Consider the following 18,116-nt stretch of genomic DNA (forward strand, 5'->3'; position numbering starts at 1 on the left):
GAGAGAGAGAGAGACACATTGCTCTCTCACACTCACGCGCTCGTGATCATGTGTTGTGTTTGTGATGTAGCAGTGAGCTTGTGTCAGTTTGCAATGTGTAGAAGCAGTTTGAATTTGAATTTCATGTAAAGCTAAGAGAAATCTTGAAAAAAGTGTCACCATCTTTAGAGGTTAAACAACCAAAAAGACCCAACCATACGAAAGTAATTGCGATAAAAAGAAACCGCTTAAGCTCAATGCAAACATTATTATCTTTTGCTTTTGTAAGGCCTCACGCGTGACGCGCCTCACGACTCGACTCGAATTGATTCGCTAGCAAATTACGGGTGGTAGAACTGAATACAGATTCATTCGCATATTCACATTCGCCTAAAACGTGCAAACAGAACGATCGCGAGCAGCGCGAGAGCCACAGGCAAAGTAAAACTATAATAAAACTAACATTATTAATAGAAAAATAAGATAAAAATAAAACAGAAAAGGAATGTAATAAACATATGTATATTGTGTACAAATAACAGAGTGGAGTCTATATACACAGTGGTTTACGCTGTAAGGAAGGAAAGGTTCGGTTCGGTTCTTTCTGTGAAACTATTAACTATGGCAAACAAGTGAATCTCAATCTGAATCAAATTTATTTATAACTAATCAACAATGTTGTCGGAGTGGCAGTCTGTGTGTGTGTGTGTGCGTGTGTGTCTGCGCGTCTGTGAGTGCCGAAATTCCCGCGAATATATGCGTTGGGTTGGTTATTTTCTGAATTAAAACGAAATAAAACAAAAATAAAAATATCTAAACCACAAAACGAACTCAATCTCAATGGCATTGTATATCTAAGTGCGTCGTGTGCGTGTTTGTCGATTTGTTTTTAATAAATTCATACAAAATGTTTAACAATATATTTATATGTACTGCTGCAAACAGTTTGGGTCGAAGAAAGACGAGGAACGGGTACTGGGTTTTGTGATTTTTGGGCTGAGAGTAATTTGCAAAATGTGAACTGAAATGCAAACAAAACATTCGAATGTGCAAATATGTGCACAATGATCCCAAAAAGAATAGGATAGGCCTTTTAGTCATCAAAACCCTCCCACACACACACACACACACACTCACAATCCAAGGGCACAACCAACGAATGCATTGAATTAATTGTTTTCTCTACAGGGTATTCAACAGGTGTGAGGGTGTGCTATATTCGCCATTCGTCATACATATCCAACAATAAACCAAGATTCAAATTTTGTATACTCATAAACAAACCCATTGTCTATGTATCTATGAAATTTCATGGACATGGCAAAGTAAAAAAAAGAACAAATTATTAATAGCCAAAATAACAAAAATAAAAGTACTTAAGAAAATTCGTTGGTCTTTAAATAATACACCAAAATTAAAATATTCAATAAAATTCAAACTTTTTTTGGCCTGGTAGATTAGAACACAACAAATTTAAAATATTTTTGAGTGTATATTTTAAATTTGTTGTGTTCTAAAAAAAATTTACGTCATTTTGGTGACATTGCGCCCTTTTATTATTGTTAATCGGCCTCTACAACAGCATTGATATCCAAAAAATATAGAAAAGTATGGCCTTTCAAATACATACAATGGATCCTTGATATATCAAGCCAAAGTGAAAGTTTCCCATTTTAATGTTGTTTCAACTTTGGCCCCTCTTTAAATTGTTTTTTTGTATGTTTAAATGTGGCTTTAATTCCGGAAAAAACAAGCTACCAATTATACAATTTTTATAATGAACACAAATCATTTTATAAGTGTAGGCAATACTACAAAAGAGTATTTTATTGATTACATTTAATTACACCTCTCGGGAAGAAGAGTTGTCAGTTCTTTAGAACATGTTTCATCAACATTCCTTTCAAATAGATATTTGGTTCCGTTTAGAGGGCATTTTTCAAGTTTATAAAGTGTTCAATTTATACTCTTCAAATTTCATACACTTATAAATATATTGTCTATCTATTTAACAATTTTCATTGTGATAAGATAAAAAGCAAAGCAAAAACGATTATTACTTATGCTAGCGCCAAAAAGAAACAAAAGATAAAATGCGTTGGCAACAATTTATGCTCAGAAATAAAAGAGCTGCCATGACTATCAGTTGTATCTTTATCTTTTTGTTGTTATAGTTTCATATGGAATAAAAATAAAATCCCCTAACAGGTCATCTGCTAGTCGAAACACTGAATGCCATGGCTCATTTCTGTTACTATTTTTGTTGGGTTCGACATTAAAGGTGGACAAACGCCACCTCCCCCACCCCCTTTTTGGGGCGCCTCTGCCGATTGGCAGTCGTCCACACGTTGCCAACTATTAGAACAATTGAAGAAGAGTGTGTGTGTGTGTGTGTTTGTGTGGGTGGGAGGGAAGGGGGAGTGTGTGGCACTCTCGTATGTGCCACGGCACTGAAAAGTATCTTGTTAGCTGCACAGATACAATTGTAAATGCTGAGATTTGAAATCAGTTTTTTTTTTGTTCCCTCCGTCTCTCTCCCGCTCCTCCCACTCCCACATTCACCACGTTTTGTTTATTTTTCCTCTCTGTACTTTACATTGTTTTTTGTTGGTTTTTTTTTGTTGCTGCTGCGTTGCGTATTATCGAGGAAATTTGCACACGACGATAACTGAGAGGGACTGGAACTCTGGCAGACACAAGAGGCACCAGAATGGCAGAACAGCACCCAAAGCCCGAGTGAGAGTCAGATTCAGAGCCCAGGACGCTGCTGCTGGGAATCGGAGCAAACACAACGAAAAATTGGGAGAAATAACAAAACCCAAAAAATATCTAAGATAACAAACAAGAGAATTTCATGGCAGCAATATCCGGATGAAGAGCTCACTGTGTTTTTTCATGTGTGTGTGTGTGTGTGTGTGGTTCTGTTTGTCCAGACAAAGTGCAGCAACATCAACATCGAAATCTCCTCTCAGTTCTGCAGTTGAATTTTCGGCCAAAAATTCTGCACAGACAAAAATTGTTCCAGATACTGTGCCCAAAAATACGGATGGATACCTCTTCCATCAATCTGATTAGTTATTTTTAGGCCCTTCGGAATGACCTCAACTTTTTGACTAAACTGAACACACAGCCCTCGACAAATTTCCGCTTCAGCACACACACACATACGAGCATGTACGAGTATGTACGCTCTCCTCTCCCATAGAATCTGATTAGATCAACAAAAAGTTTTAGCAGCTTTTTTATAAACAAAACCATTTTTGGTCTTTTGTCAGTTGAGATCTAGGGTTTTATTATTGCATGCGGAATGTGGCATGAAGTCTTGATACAAATTGTCACCACTTCAGCAGTTTTCTTTTTTAATGAAGAAGTTGTATACACTTTAAACAGAATTGATGACCAAGATGCTTAAGTGATCGGCATGGACGTTTTGTGTAAAATTTGTATATGCTTCATGATTTCAATTGGCACTCAATATGTGCGTTGTGACATTTAATTATACCCGTACTCAAAAAAGAGTTAAGGGGTATATTAGATTTGTGGTAAAAGTGGATGTGTGCAACGCAGAGAAGGAAACGTTTCCGACCCCATAAAGTATATATATTCTTGATCAGCATCAGTAGCCGAGTCTATATAGCCATGTCCGTCTGTCCGTCCGTCTGTCCGTCTGTCCGTCTTGATGAGCGCCTGGATCTCAGAGACTATAAGAGCTAGAGAAACCAAATTTGGTTTCCAGACTCATGTGATATCACACTGCTACAAGTGTATTTCAAAATTTCGCCCCGCCCCCTTCCGCCCACACAAAGGACGAAAATCTGTGGCAGGCACAGTTTTAAAGATACGATAAAACTAAAAACGCAGTATCGTAGAAAATTCCCATATCTACCAGATTGCCAAATATGAACTAGATCGGATCATAATTATAGCCAGAATGAAGAAATTCATTTTCAGTTGCTTCCCCTCCCCCTCCCGCCAAGACAACGCATCTCATTTTCCTTCTCGCTCGCACATTCTGCCGCGTTCAGTGCGCGAGCAACCCCTAGCGGAGGAGATGTAGAATCTAATTGGAACATGTAAAATATACATGTTAGATGTAGAATATACATTTTATATGTAGATGTAGATATCATATGTAGCAAAAAAATGTAAAATGTAAAATTTTTTTTTTTTCTAAAATTCTTAAAAAATCATAAGCTCAAAAGTGAATGTATATACTGACTGAGTACGGGTATAAGTAGAGTCGCGTCCCCAGAAGCGACTCACACGTTCCTTCTCGTTTTGATTTAAATTGAAGATTTTACGGAAGAACTGTTTTCTCAGTCGAATTGTGTAGGGACACAAAGGCTTATTCTGTTTAAAGACCAGAATTAAACCAGAATTTTCTGAATACTTTTATGCTTTAAATTGCATTAAAACGAGTTTGATATTTTAAATCTATTCAAAAAGAACTCAAAAGGATTTAAGTAACGATCAAATAAGAGTATTTCTATGGACATTTATATGTAAAATTATTTCTGATATTGGAGACCAAAACTAATTGGCATTTCCCTTATATGGCACAGCACATTTCAAACACATTTAAAGAAAAATAAGAGTCAAAATAAAACGGGCTTTTATTTAGACAATATACAATTTTAACTCTTTTGCTTTAAATAATTTAATTAATTAATTAAATAATTAAATAATTGAAAGGTATTCGTACGAAAAAAAAACCAAAAGTGCTTTCCGCCGATAACGAGGTAATAATTAATGAAAAAATGGTATTAAAAATAATAAAAACAAAACAAAAAAATTAACTTTTGCTAATTTTAATATGTGTTTGCACTAATGTTAATGAAACTATATTTCAGTGGGTTAAATGTGTGAAGTTTCCACAAATGTAGCCAATAATATTGGCACAGAGTTCCATGGAAATGACCCCTATGCCCATCCTATGCATTCCCGGATCACTTTTCCCCAAAACATTCGCTGCTTAAGCTGCTTTATACAATACCAACTATAAATAAATAATTGAATCTCGTAAATTTGTACCTTTCCAGCTGCCAAAGTGATAGCCAAATGCAAATTTAGGCACTGCCCAAGAACCCAACAGTCCGCATCCCATTTAAATCTAGAAATCCCGAACCAACTGACATGGAGGCGGATCTCGAAAAGGGTGAGTGAGACAGAGAGAGAGTCCACAAAATGTGTTACCCGCTTTATTAACGCCCATCCTTTGGACAGTGCCACGCCTTGGATGGCGGCACTTGCAGGCGGCGCTGCTCTTCATTGGACTGGCGGCCAACACAATTCTTCAGCTGAATGTGGGCGTGACTGTGGTGGCGATGACCAATGCCACATCGATCAATGAGGACACGCCCGTGGGTAAGCGAAACAGCCACCGTATGCACCATAATCACAGCCAGCACTTATCCCCCCATTGCAGTACTACAACTGGACGGAGTCGGAGAAGTCCTACATCCTGTCCAGCTTCTATTGGGGCTCCACGCTGGCTCAGTTCCCCGCCGGCTACCTGTGCAAGCGCTTCGGCTCGAAGGCCGTACTCTTCCTGGGCACCCTGGGCTCGGCCCTGCTCAGTGCGGCGACACCGCACAGCATCTATGCGGCGGGCTGGCAGGCCTTCTGCCTGATCCGTCTGCTCCAGGGCCTGTGCCAGGTGACATGGCCCTGCATCCACCAGCATTTGGCCAACTGGGCGCCGGAGGTGGAACGAACGCGCCTGGGTGCCTTCGCCTACACGGGCTTCGACTGTGGCAATGTGCTGGCCATGTATGCGGCAGGGACGATAGCCAGCTCGCCGCTGGGCTGGCCGGGCATCAGCTATGCCTCCGCGGGTCTGGCGCTCTGCTGGTGCCTGCTGTGGCTGCTGCTGGGCGCCAATCGGGCCAGCGAGGCTCGCTTTATTGGCCAGGCCGAAAAGGAATACATCATGGGTGATCTGCAGATGCAGTTGAGCTCCAAGAAGAGAGAGCGCCGGAGAGCCATACCCTGGCGTGGCATCTTCACATCGGCGCCGTTCTATGCGCTGCTGTGCGCCCGCTGTGCGGACACTTGGGGACTGGCCACCATGCAGGCCGAGCTGCCGGCGTATCTGAAGGGAGTGCTCCAATTGCAGATGGATAGCAATGCGGTGTTCTCGGCACTGCCCTTCCTGCTGATGTGGGCCATGTGCTATGTGTATTTGATCGTGGCCGACACCCTGCTGCAGTACAAGTGCCTCAGTCTGACAGCGCTGCGGAAGACATACAACAGCATTGCGCTGTGGGCGCCCGCCTCCATAATGCTGGCCGTGGGCTTTGTGGGCGTGGAGCAAAAGTCGCTGGCCCTATTCCTCGTCACGCTGAGCGTGGGCGTTAGCAGTGCGGCGACAATTGGCAGCGAACTGAATACGATTGACCTGTCGCCGAATCATGCCGGCATCCTCTCCGGCATACTGAGCACCTTCACCAACCTGGTGGCCCTGTGCACACCGCTCGTTGTGGGCGTACTGGTGACGGATGCAACGCAGCGCAGCGAATGGCAGCTGGTCTTCAGCCTGGCGGCTGTCGTCCTTTTTGCTGGCAATGTGATCTATTTGATTTGGGGCACTGCCGTGACCCAGCCATGGAACGAGCCGCAGGAGCAGCAGCAGCTGCATCTACAGGAGGATGGGGAGGAGGAGGAGGAGCAGAAGCCCTTCAAGACTGCCCGACTGGAGATACAAGGAGCAGCAGCAGCAGCAGCAGCAGCAGAAGCAGAAGAAGTTGTAGGATTAGGATTGCATTGTAAAAACCCATGAAAAGATTTATTTTCATTTTGAGCTTTATTTATTGGATTTTATTAATGGGGGGGGTGGCGTGGCGTGGCGGGGGCGTTGCAGAAGCTGCAAAAGTATCTGCAGACGATTTACACACATGTGCACGAGTGTATCTGTGTGTCTGCCGTATGCAAAGAAGTCTTGCAAAAATATCTAGTCGAAGGGCAGTCGAAGAATCTAAAAGGAAGCAGCAGCAGCATCTGAGAGCTGCAGACTGTTGGATTTAAGTATCTGTATTTGCATCTGCCGAGTGCCAAGAAGTCTTGTGCGAATGAACATGTTTTAGATTATATCTAAACGAGTTTACGAGACAAGAAAAATTCACAAAAGTATCTTAAATATGCAAAGATATTTTTTCAGCAATCATCGATATGGAAAATAATTCATGCAAAGAAATGTATGTGTAAAATACGAATGTAATTATTTTACATATGTATATCTACACTTTGGCAGAGATACTAATTAAAAAGTAACTGCGTGAGGCAAAAATATTCGTTGGGGCATAAATACAAAACAGTATTTGAAGGATATATTTTTTAAATGAAAAACTATTAGCAATGGAGAACAGGTACAGGAACAGCTACCAGGCACAAAAATATTTTGTAATTATCTGTTGCAGTCTCGAGCTGACATACAAAAATATCTAAAAGTCGCAAAGATAGCAGGCGCATATTCAGATATAAAAAAACGCATTTACACAAAATTATGTAAGCGACGCAGAACGTATCTTTAGGATGCAATTGCAAAATGTCAATTTGCTAAGCCTTCTGCCAATTGCCTAATCATAATTTACGACTCGCCGCCAGCATGCAGGCCCATGCAGGAGAGCAGGAGGAGTATGTATCCGCCTAGCATGCATCTAGCAGATATAAATTCTTCTTACATCGGCTTAGGGCATCTTTCTATCTTGTAAACTCGAACGTTCTCTCTCTGCCCTCTCGCCGGCACAGACACACCTGCGTAGGGTTGTGGGTTAGCCTTCCTTGCATAAGGCATAAGACATTAAAAGTGTAACTACTACAGCAACAAATCGCATAAATAAATTCCAGCAGCTGCTCGCTTTCCCCCCGATACGAGACAGGCGTTTTGTGTGTGTTCTGTGCCGTGCTGCATATTTATAGGCGCATAAAATATTGTCGTTTATTTTTAATTTAATGACAAGAAATTTGTGTGCTGCTCCTCCCCACTCCCCACTCCCACTCCCATTCCCCCGCCGCATCTCGCATTCGGTAATGGCCTGTGGCCATTGCAATCTATCTTCCTGTTTCGCCCCTGTCCGAACATCTAACGCGCGCGCTGTTCCCCTCCCTTTCCCTCGCCCAAAACAATTACAACAACAAATATCACATGAACGAGAAGCGATAATCAGCAAAAGGGAGACAAAGGCCTGTGATAGAGGATGGTGGGGGCAGGGGACAGGGACAGGGCTGCTCGCGGTCAGCGCAACCATCTGTCAGTTGGACAGCTCGCTGGCTGGGATGCTACGGCATGGAGTGGCCTCCTCCATTCCGGGGGCTACTGTTTAGTGCGCTCCGGCACGTTGATAAAACATTTCGCTTCGTTTCGTTACATTTTATTTTATTTACAATACGCACGAAGTTTACTTTTTCCACACGGTACTCGCAGAGTCCAAACGGGTATATCGGGTATATGGAAAAGGTATGTGACAGGGCCGCAAAAAAAAATAAAGAAGGAATATCTGGGTATTTAGGCAGCCAAAACAAAGCCAAGAAAAAAATCTTCAAGTGAGCAGAATTTTGATTGTTTTTTGAATTGATTTTATTGTACATATTTATAAGCCAAAAATAAATGCGTTAGGGGTAGCTGCTAGTCGGTATGAATGCCACATAGTCTCTAGTTTGTTTCTCTCTCTGTCTCTCTCTCTGTCGCTCTGTTTAAGAGCGTTATGTATACGCCGCGTGGGTCATCAGGCAGGAGCATCATTTGGGGTCATTATTTGGTTACGTGCGCTAAATGAGACGCAACGCCGGCCAGACACGCCCGTTCGCCACATTTGAATTACGTGCGTGAAGATTACGTTATTTATAACAGGAGCAAAAACCCGACACGGCCCAACTCCCACTACCCCATGCCCCACCCACTCCCCAATCTCACACTGCCCTGTCTGTGCATATGTTTTATTTTTGTGCTCTTTTAGTGAAAATTAAATGTTACGTTTAAAAGTTAACACCTTGTCGGCAGTCAGGCAGCGACTGCTAATGATGCTGGCTGACAGAGTGCAGCTTCTAGCTCCTGCTGCTGCTACTCCTGCTCCTGATACTCCTACTCACAAAGGACTTAAGTGCATGGCGCATGACGGCGGTCTTAATTAAAAGCAACTCTCTCAAGCAATTCCACAACAGCAACAACCAAAAAGTGCATACATGTACATATATGCACATACATATGTATGTACATATGTACACTGCATAAGTATATAGAAAAATCAACTTTCAACTTTCAAGTCAAACTCAAACGCAACACAAACCGAGAAACTTTTGCTCTTCCACCGAAAACATGTTGCACGTTGGATAACTTTTTAGGCACCTGGACGCGTGTCTGCCGAGCGTGGCAGCTTCTAATTAATGTGCTTCATACCCGAAACTTTTTCCCCAGCAGCAGCAGCAACGGCAGCAGGTACTGCACTTCTCTCTCTCTCTCGCTTCTCACTTTTTGCTGCAACTCAAATTGAAAAAAAAAATAAAAAATATATACATATATAAATATATATGCTGGCTGGCCAAAAGGGCAATTCATTCACCGAATCGTTTTCTATATTAAGTTAAAAAATTTCATTTGCTGCATGTGCTTTAATTGCCCCATCTGCCGCCACACAAAGCGCCCAGCCTGCCTTGCCACTGTTGCCAGCCAGCCAAGTGTTGCAAACTTTTAAATTAAATCCTTGTAATGCTTTTTGGCCAAATGGTCTTAACCCGAACCGAACCGAACCGTACCGTACCGACCCTGCCTAGTCCTGGTCCTTGCTATGGTCATGGACATGAACACCCCTGATGATCCCGGTGCTGGCCTGGGCTCCTCGCTCCCTGGCACGGGCTCAAATTGTCACTCGGGCGGCAGAGAGAACCACCAGAAAATTGTGCAGCTTGAAGAACTTCCAAATTGAATCTTAATTGTTTTAGCATTTTGCTCTCATTGGCAAATTGGCTTGATTATCACCAAAGCCAAGCCAAGCCAAGCCGAGAAAAAGCCAAGCCAAAGTTGAACGCAGCAACAACTAGCTGTAATTTCATTTCAGTCGAAAGATTCCGTTTCGTGTTGGAAAAGTTACGTTTTTTTAATGGATATTTGTGGAGAAATGCTTATGAGTTAATTACTTTATGAAATGGAATTAAGTGGCTGCAAATCAGAGTTTAGGCCTCAACTGAAGTCAATTTGATATATTTTTAGAATTTCAGAGACTCGCAGGTTGCTCATAAAATAAAACACGACTAAAAAGATTAAATAGTATCACTTAATCTTATTTTATTGGTTTCAGTTAACTTCGGTTAAGGTAATTATACAAATTTATGCGTGGATTCGATTGGCAGACATTACAGAAGCCAAGTGAAAAGACATCGATGTATAACGAGCAGAATGGGAGCGTAAGATATTTTTGAGTTATCTCGGAAAGGCAATCAAGAGTTTTCATACGACTCTGCAGTCGAACTGGTTCAATAGTTTGTATAAGATGCATCACTTATGCGTTTTATAATCTTTGCTCATGCACTCTAAGAAAGGGATTAAATTTATAAATTGAAAAAAGAAAATGGGCATAAGAAAATTCATATATTTTAGTTAAATGTTCTTCCTTGAGAACAGAGTGTAAATAAAGTGTAATAATAATAGCCATATAAAAAATAACAGGAATACGATTAAATATATTTTTGCACTTTTGAATACCGGTTAAAAGGTCATATTTAAGTCGTGTTTCTGTCGGCAAACCTTATTGAAAACATCCACTAATATCACCAACTCAGAAGTTTTTTCCTGAGGAAAAAAATGTAGCCTAAGTTTTTGTACACAATTTTAAAGCTACTCGAAGCTTTTTCCAAAGACTTTTGCACAAATCAGGCGAACGCTGCCTAACAATGCAAATAATGATCCTCCTTAATTGTAAGACCCAATTTTGTGGTTCAATTTCTTTGGAATATTTTTTGGCAATATTTTGAAGGTTTCCTGTAAGGGGCCCGTAATTGTGCTTTCTGTTTGTATTTTCATTTAATTCTACTCAGTGCAGTAAACATTGCAAATACTCATGGGAGGGAACTTTCTTTCACAATAGTTACTTGCATTTTACAGCCAATTTATTTGCATGCCAAATTGAGGCCCGAAGTAGAAGAAGCTACATTTTGTATAGAAGAGAGAGGGAGAGAGAGAGTACATCAGTCAGACAAGAATATAAAAAATAATATTCCAGAGGGCAGGAAAGTACTCGTATTTTGTGCTCCTTTGTTGTCATAACTGAATATTTTATGGCCGCTGCTGCCTTGGCATGTGGCGGCTGCCAATTGCCAGCATTGTCAGCGTCACTCAAAAGCGTCAAAAAAAAGAAGAAGAAAAGCTGCACGGAGAGGGTATGCGGGGGAGGGAGAAAATGTTGTGAAAATAAATAACTAAAGGAACTGCTGCTGCGTGTGGGACAATGACAACTCTTTGGCAGCCACCCAGTACCAGTGCCAGTACCAGTACCAGAAGCACAGCCTCCCAGCCACACATATGACAGCGGTTTTTGTTTGACATGTATGGCCGGAACAGTGGGTGGGGTTTAAGGGATGCCAGGGGGTGCGGGGTACACGGGATGCCTGAGGTACTGCTGGATTAAACGCACGCAAGCATCAACAATGAATGTAATTCAATATGCAAATTGGCTGCAACAATTTTCTACTTTATGTACCCTTTAGCCCAGGGTATAACTAGGTACTTCGTTTGGCTGCAGTTTCCACTTCGAAACTATTTTGTTTCATCTGCACGAGAGTATCTAAAGTATCGGATATTTTCCGTACGTTTTTCCATATAAAATTTCCACTAAAATTGACTGGTAGAAGGTGCATGATGGATGCATACACTGCTATGATGGCTGGGTATGCATTTCCTTTTCAACAACGGCCATCAGGCAGCAGCCAGGAGCAGCCCCTTGATTATAATCGCAGCCAACGACATGCTCTGAAATTCAATGGCAAATATTTAGCCGCTAGTCAAAATACAAATTTGATCTGCTCCATTTTCGTGGTTGAGTCGGGGGTGTGGTGTGTGTGTGTGGAGGGTGTGCTTGTAGATACTATTTCGCTATTAGTTGGGGCCCGACAGGCCAGAGAAACCAATGCCGGACATGGATATGGACATGGCCTAATAATGCTGCTGCTGCTGCTGCTCCTGTTGGTTCCATTGAAATCAGTCACAGGATACACGGATAGACAGATGGATGGCAGGCTGCGGTTTTGGACCGACAGAATCCCCCCCCCTACCCTCCCCTCCCCCTTTCTCAATGTATCTGTATCTGTATCTGTCTCGTGTAGTAATTAATTAGACTCGCAGGCATTTTATATGGACAAAGTGCATTGCCGTTGCACTAATTGAACATGAACATGGCCAGGGTTTCAGTTGATGGGTAAAAGCAGCAGCAGCAGCAGCAGCAGTAGCCCCTACACTACCCTCTCCACAGTCTTCCCCACGCTGACTCAATTCATCAGGCATCAATGATGACGTCTAAAGGGGTAGACGACTGACATCACTCGAAAACTGCACAACGACGCACTCAGCCTCAGGCTCTGGCTGAGGCTTTGCCTCTGGCCTTTCCTCCACTGGCAATCTTATGCCAATCAATGCAGGAGTATCCAAATGTATCCCATGTATCTGGTATGTGTGGAATGCGGTTTCTGGGAGCCACTCCCACACCTTCGTCTGCCTTTGGCACATGCAATGCGTGCGTCAACGAAAATGCTCAAATTAAATAAGAACAAATCAAATATTTTGCAATTTCTGTCACAGCAAAAGGAAATGGCTCGAACTCCGAATGGAGTTGTGTGCCAGCCATCCAGCCAGCCAGTACACAGATATTTTGGCCAGTACTCCGCCCTCAGAGATTGATTTATGTGGTTTTTGGGGGTGTTTCAGTGTTCGGTTGCTGCAATTGATGATGTGAATGTGGAAGTAATTTGCTGCTCTTGACTACAGTTTTGCTGAGTTTTGCTGAGTTTTGCTGGTCGACTCTTTGTCGGTTCTTTTGGTTTATTGGCTGAAGAAATTAAGTGATTGTTCGCTGTGTGTTGAGTTTATCTACGAGATTATGGTTTACGAGTATGTCTTCCGGTAGTGATGATTTAATGTGAGAGTGCTGACGGTGGCAGCCGCTTTGGCCCCGCTGCCGAAGCGCATTCAATCGAAAGAAACCCGAAGCGCAGTAACAAATCCAAAAATAAACAAACAAAATCCGCCCCCCCCCTTTTTCGCGTTTGTTTAGTCTGAGAAACGCATTTGTTCTTGGAGCTACGTACTCGCAGGAATTATATTCCACTTGCAGCTAACGACAGGCCCAGCTCTAGCCTCAGTTGTTCGTAAGCCTTGAACGCTGTGCCATGGATATCGCTGGGGCTGGTGAGTGTTTTATAGCCTCTGTTTTCGTGGGTTTGGTGTGGTGTGTTGTGGTCTAGCTAATTAGTTGAGAGGGGGGAGTTTGGGAGGGAGTCTATGGCAAAATTATGACAAATTAAAAACGCCACCGAGGCTGCGCGCATAACAAAAACTCGGGGGGCTGGCACCTGCACCTTTACCCTCCCCTGCCGCCGCCTCGCATACATTGGTAATTATCCCGAACACTGCAATAACAAAAGGCAGCCAAATGGCGCCAGGAGAGACAGGGCCAGAGCCACGGAGCAGGGACCAGAGGCAGAGACAGAGTCAGAGCGAGGACCGGACCAGAGCCGGAGACAGGGCTAGGACCAGGGCGGCCAGCGACACAGCCAGAGCAGAGCCAACTGGGCGCCGGGCAAAAAGGGTGACGAGACAAAAGCCGTGGCCATCATCAACATCATCATCATCATCGTGCTCGTCAGGCAGCAGGAGCAACAACAGTCCTGGCCTGGCCTGGCCTGTTCCGTCACGGTCGTTTGTGGCTCATTGGTTTGCGTCCAGCTGGGGTTATTTTTCATGCCTACCCTTGGCAGGCAGGACACGGCCCACCACGGCCCACCCCTGGCCACATAAATTAACCGAAACGTATTAATTCTTTTTTACTTCCTTCTGTCCCGGGCTCCTTTTTTATATGCGTGCAAAAATTTATGCTTGAATTAAATATGATGACCGAAAAAAGCAGTCGCCCAGTGCCACAAGGACACAGAGCACAAGCACAGAGAGAGAGCGAGAGAGAGAGAGAGAGGCAACAGGCAGCAGAAAAAACAGCAGTGGCATTGTGGTCGCTCTCTTGTCCCTTATTTACACATGTACAACATCGCGTATACGCATTGTAATGTACGACAGCCGGCTACAATTAATCTTGCCACGTGTTTTATGTGCCTCCTTGAGTGGAGTGAGGGTACGGGGGGAAGACAAGCAGCGAGTGGGCGAGTGGCGAGTGGCAAGTGGCAAGAGGCAAGTGGGTAACAGGGAGCCGAGCCGAGCCAGCGGCAAGTAGCTGTAGCGAATTAAGGAGACGACCATCATTGTGCGGGCTGGGGTTATAATTGAATTTTCATAACCATTAACCGACGCCAACTTGGTCATTATTTAAATGTAACGACGCTTTATTATTACCCCGGCAATCGAAAGTAAATGATTGCAACTTTATAAATATAAATCAAATTAGAAGAGGGACAAGAAGATGCCACAAGTAGCCGACGCCGCAGCCGCAGCAGCAGCAGCAGCCACCACATGTTGCATGGCCATTTGTCCAATGTGTGTGCCCCATTATGTGGCCAGAAGCTAGGACAAAACACGACAACCACATTAAAACGACGCCATTTATAGCCCAAACAAAGAGTCCACTAAAAAGACATTTCCCCTCCCCGCCACAACCCAGCCCACACTTATCCCCGAACGGAATAATGACATTTAAAATATTCCATAAACGTTCAGATTTATGGGGAGATGTACCGAGTACCGGAGTAAGTGATCATCTTGAGGGAAATGTGTACTTAAGGCCATAAAAAACTTGAAACGATATTCAAATGAGTTGCAACTTACCAAATCAGCATTCAAGGAAGTTGTCTTTAAGCTGAAATCAAATTCAAAATAATTAACGAATTAATGGATGTGACTTGAGGTGGGAAATTGGAGAAAATCAGAGCATTAATATCAGCTAATATCACTATGCAACAAGCAAAATAATACCTGCACATTTTTTTAATAAATTATGGGTTTTTTTTCGTTGTTTTTTAAGAGTTAAACTTGCATTTTTTCGTATAACTTGAGTCTTCTACACATAATTGTTAAGGAATTTTAAATTCTCTTAAGCCAATTAATAAAGCTGTCAATCGGCTTCATAAACTATAAAGCTTAATTTTATAGAGTAAGAAATATGAAGTGCTCATTTCAAAAATGTTGAGAGAAGTGTGGGTGTATTTCTTATCGCATTTTGTACTTTAAAAATTAGAAATACCAAATTAATTAGTTCCAATATACCAAAATCGCAATTTAAATTGTAAAATAAGTTATAGTTTAGTCAGGCAAGCTCCGGTTTTTACATTCACTTTGCAATTTATAGGCTGTATATACTGGGGCTGCTTCATGCTTTTTTGCGTCTTGCAAAGAGTCGCAGTTTATTTTTACATAGGTTAAGCATAGGGCCCTAGTGGTGGCAAAAAGTTGCATCGCTCTCTGATGCATGTGCGTCTATTCGAAATATTCGGATGCTTTTGCACTTAACAGCACATTTTTGCACATTTTTGCACATTTCTAACTATCTTGCGCTGTTATCACCACTAATAACAACAAAAACTTGTAGAACAAAAATCAAATTTTGGCGTTAAAAATGTATGGTTGTCCAAAAAGGTTAAACTATATATTTCATTTCAAGGCGCTCTGGAATTCAGTTTTGTGAATTTGTTTACTCTTTGTATTGTTAAGCGCCAAATTTACTTCTGATATGTTTAGCAGAGATTTATCGATGGCCAAATCGGGCTGCCACAGCTTTTTTTTTTGTGAAAGTGAAAACCGGAACCGAGCCTGCCTGATTGACAAATTTTAAGAGCTCCAAATTTATACAACAAAATTTAATTTGAAGCTAGCACTCTTCAGCTCTCTGACTGCCGCTGTCTTTGGGTCAAGTGGCAATGTTCACTTGCAGGCACAAACTAAATGAAGGTTTATGTGTGCACTTAATACGTTGCTGAATGGCTGCCACCACGGACTGTTTGTATCTTCAGAAGATTCGCATCCCCCATGGCGTCGCCATCGCAACCAAAACATGCAAACAAAAATATATACATGCATATATATACATACATATATATGTATATTTCTGCATGTTCAACAGGCTTACACGCAAGCTAAAAGGATTACGCATATTTATTTGTATGTGCAATGTAAAAATATAATTGGCATTCCTTTAGACATTAGCCTCATCTCCCACTAACAAGCTTGTCTTTTGCACAAACTGCCGTTCCGTTCATGGGATGGGATGGGAAACTATCGAGACAATATCGATACTATCGAAGATTTTCCTGCCGCGAAAACATAAATTTGTTATTTGTTTCTCTATGTTTTCTAAAAAAAACAAAAACCGTAGATAAATGTTTTTTTTATGTCCTAATCATTTAAATTAAAGTAATGCTCGGTTAATTCATATTGTATATATTTTTTTCGTACCAATAGAAGATCAAGATAGTGAATTCCTTATTTTTGCGTTAGTGTTTTTGCTAGCCTTTCTTGTAATATTTAAAAACAAACTTTTGTTTACTTTATCGTATGATAGACACCCAAAGAAAAACATAAAAAACATGAAAAACTTACTATAATTCAAATATCGATTAACAGGTACGAAAAAGTCGATGCCTTCACATCACTAGTAATTATGTCGCACTGGTTTCATCTCGCTCTAGCACTTGTTGTAGCAATCTACAGCGTGCACTGATTTCATCTCGCTCTGACATTTGTTACTACCATATACATATAGCTGCACTCTTTGATTCAACAACTTTTACCCTTTTCGCTGACATTCATTCGTTCAGCTGGCATTTACAAAGATGGATTTAACTCTCTTGGCAGGTAAATTCAACGCCGGCGACATTGTGTTTGCCGAGCATTGCGGATACATACCATGGCCGGGCAGGCTTATTGAAAAGAAAAGGCACACTGGACTGATTCAGTTTGTGTGCACCAACGATCGCAAGAGGATTAGCTACCGAAAGATGTGGCCCTACAACTTTAGGCAAAAGAAAATATTTGTCACCAAGGAGGCCCTGGAGTATGAGGATTTCCGCGAGGCGATATTAATGACCGAGCGCCTAATGGGCCGCAACGACGATGACAGTGTTCATTATGTGTGGCAAGTGATGCATCCAGGTGCTGAGCATACGGCTAAAGAGCCATCCACCAGCTCCGTGCCACCAGCAACCGGCCGCACTCAGCGGCAAATCGAACTGGCCTACGTGCAAAAGGTGCGCAAGCAGAGCAGCTCTCTGCGTGTGGAGACCCAGTTTGTGGACGAGATCAACACGTTGCGCCGATGCCTGACCATCAACTACAAGAACTACGAGGCTGCGCATGCGGCCTTCCAGCAGCTCCTCAAGATGCCCGTCAGCCAGCTGCTGCTGGTGCGCAACTTCGAGGCCGTGAACTCCATTCGCCAGCTGTGCCGCTTCACACCGACCACGGAGCCCCAGACGGGCAATGGGGATGCCGCCAGTGTGGTCAGGAGCCAGGCCAACAAGCTAATGAGTCGCTTCGTCTCCTGTTTCAAGCTGCCGTACACCAAGCCCGACTTCTGGTCCGAGTTCATCTGGCTGTCCGACTCCTACATGCGCTATACCGTCGACTTTTTCCCCAACTGGCGCTGCTGACATCAGATTAACTATAAGCGGCATACAATTTAATCGAATTTCAGCAGAGCTAAATATATAAATAAACATATTAAATAGTTGTTAGCTTTTATGACCAGTTGTAGCGTTGAATAAAGACAATAAAACACTTCATTTGGATATAACGATTTCATTTCTTTCGATGAAAACATTTCCATTCTTTAAGAATTGTGCCGAGAATTTGACCGAGAAACCTCCAATAACAAAATCACAGAAAATAATAATTTTTTTCTACATTTTCGTGGAGAACAAAAATTTATGCCAAGCCGATGCAATGAAGCTATGATAAGCTATGATTGGAGCAGCGAAATGCATCACAGGATCCACTC

General features: G+C 42.4%; 2 protein-coding genes across 6 annotated transcripts; both read left to right on the forward strand.

Moving 5' to 3' along the window:
- Positions 1–334: 334 nt before the first annotated feature.
- Positions 335–6,784, forward strand: LOC111077338 (putative inorganic phosphate cotransporter). Of its 5 annotated transcripts, none has more exons than XM_022371570.2 (4): positions 335–420; positions 5,019–5,134; positions 5,203–5,339; positions 5,405–6,784. In XM_022371570.2, the coding sequence occupies exons 2-4, from the start codon at positions 5,113–5,115 to the stop codon at positions 6,755–6,757; spliced, it is 1,512 nt and encodes a 503-aa protein (XP_022227262.2). In that variant the 5' UTR covers positions 335–420; positions 5,019–5,112; the 3' UTR covers positions 6,758–6,784. The 5 variants fall into 5 exon arrangements, with proteins under 5 accessions (XP_022227262.2, XP_022227266.2, XP_041447591.1 ...); XM_022371574.2 differs by having other exon boundaries at positions 5,203–5,343; positions 5,405–6,015; XM_041591657.1 differs by lacking the exon at positions 335–420 and adding an exon at positions 448–566.
- Positions 6,785–13,294: 6,510 nt separating this feature from the next.
- LOC111077339 lies at positions 13,295–17,889 on the forward strand. Its single transcript, XM_022371575.2, has 2 exons — positions 13,295–13,369; positions 16,976–17,889. Exons 1-2 carry the CDS (start codon positions 13,351–13,353, stop codon positions 17,767–17,769), a joined length of 813 nt encoding a protein of 270 aa, XP_022227267.2. The 5' UTR covers positions 13,295–13,350; the 3' UTR covers positions 17,770–17,889.
- The last annotated feature ends 227 nt before the right edge of the window (positions 17,890–18,116 follow it).

The sequence above is a fragment of the Drosophila obscura genome, unplaced genomic scaffold, assembly GCF_018151105.1.
Source record: "Drosophila obscura isolate BZ-5 IFL unplaced genomic scaffold, ASM1815110v1 contig_150, whole genome shotgun sequence".
Taxonomy (NCBI): Eukaryota; Metazoa; Arthropoda; class Insecta; order Diptera; family Drosophilidae; genus Drosophila; species Drosophila obscura.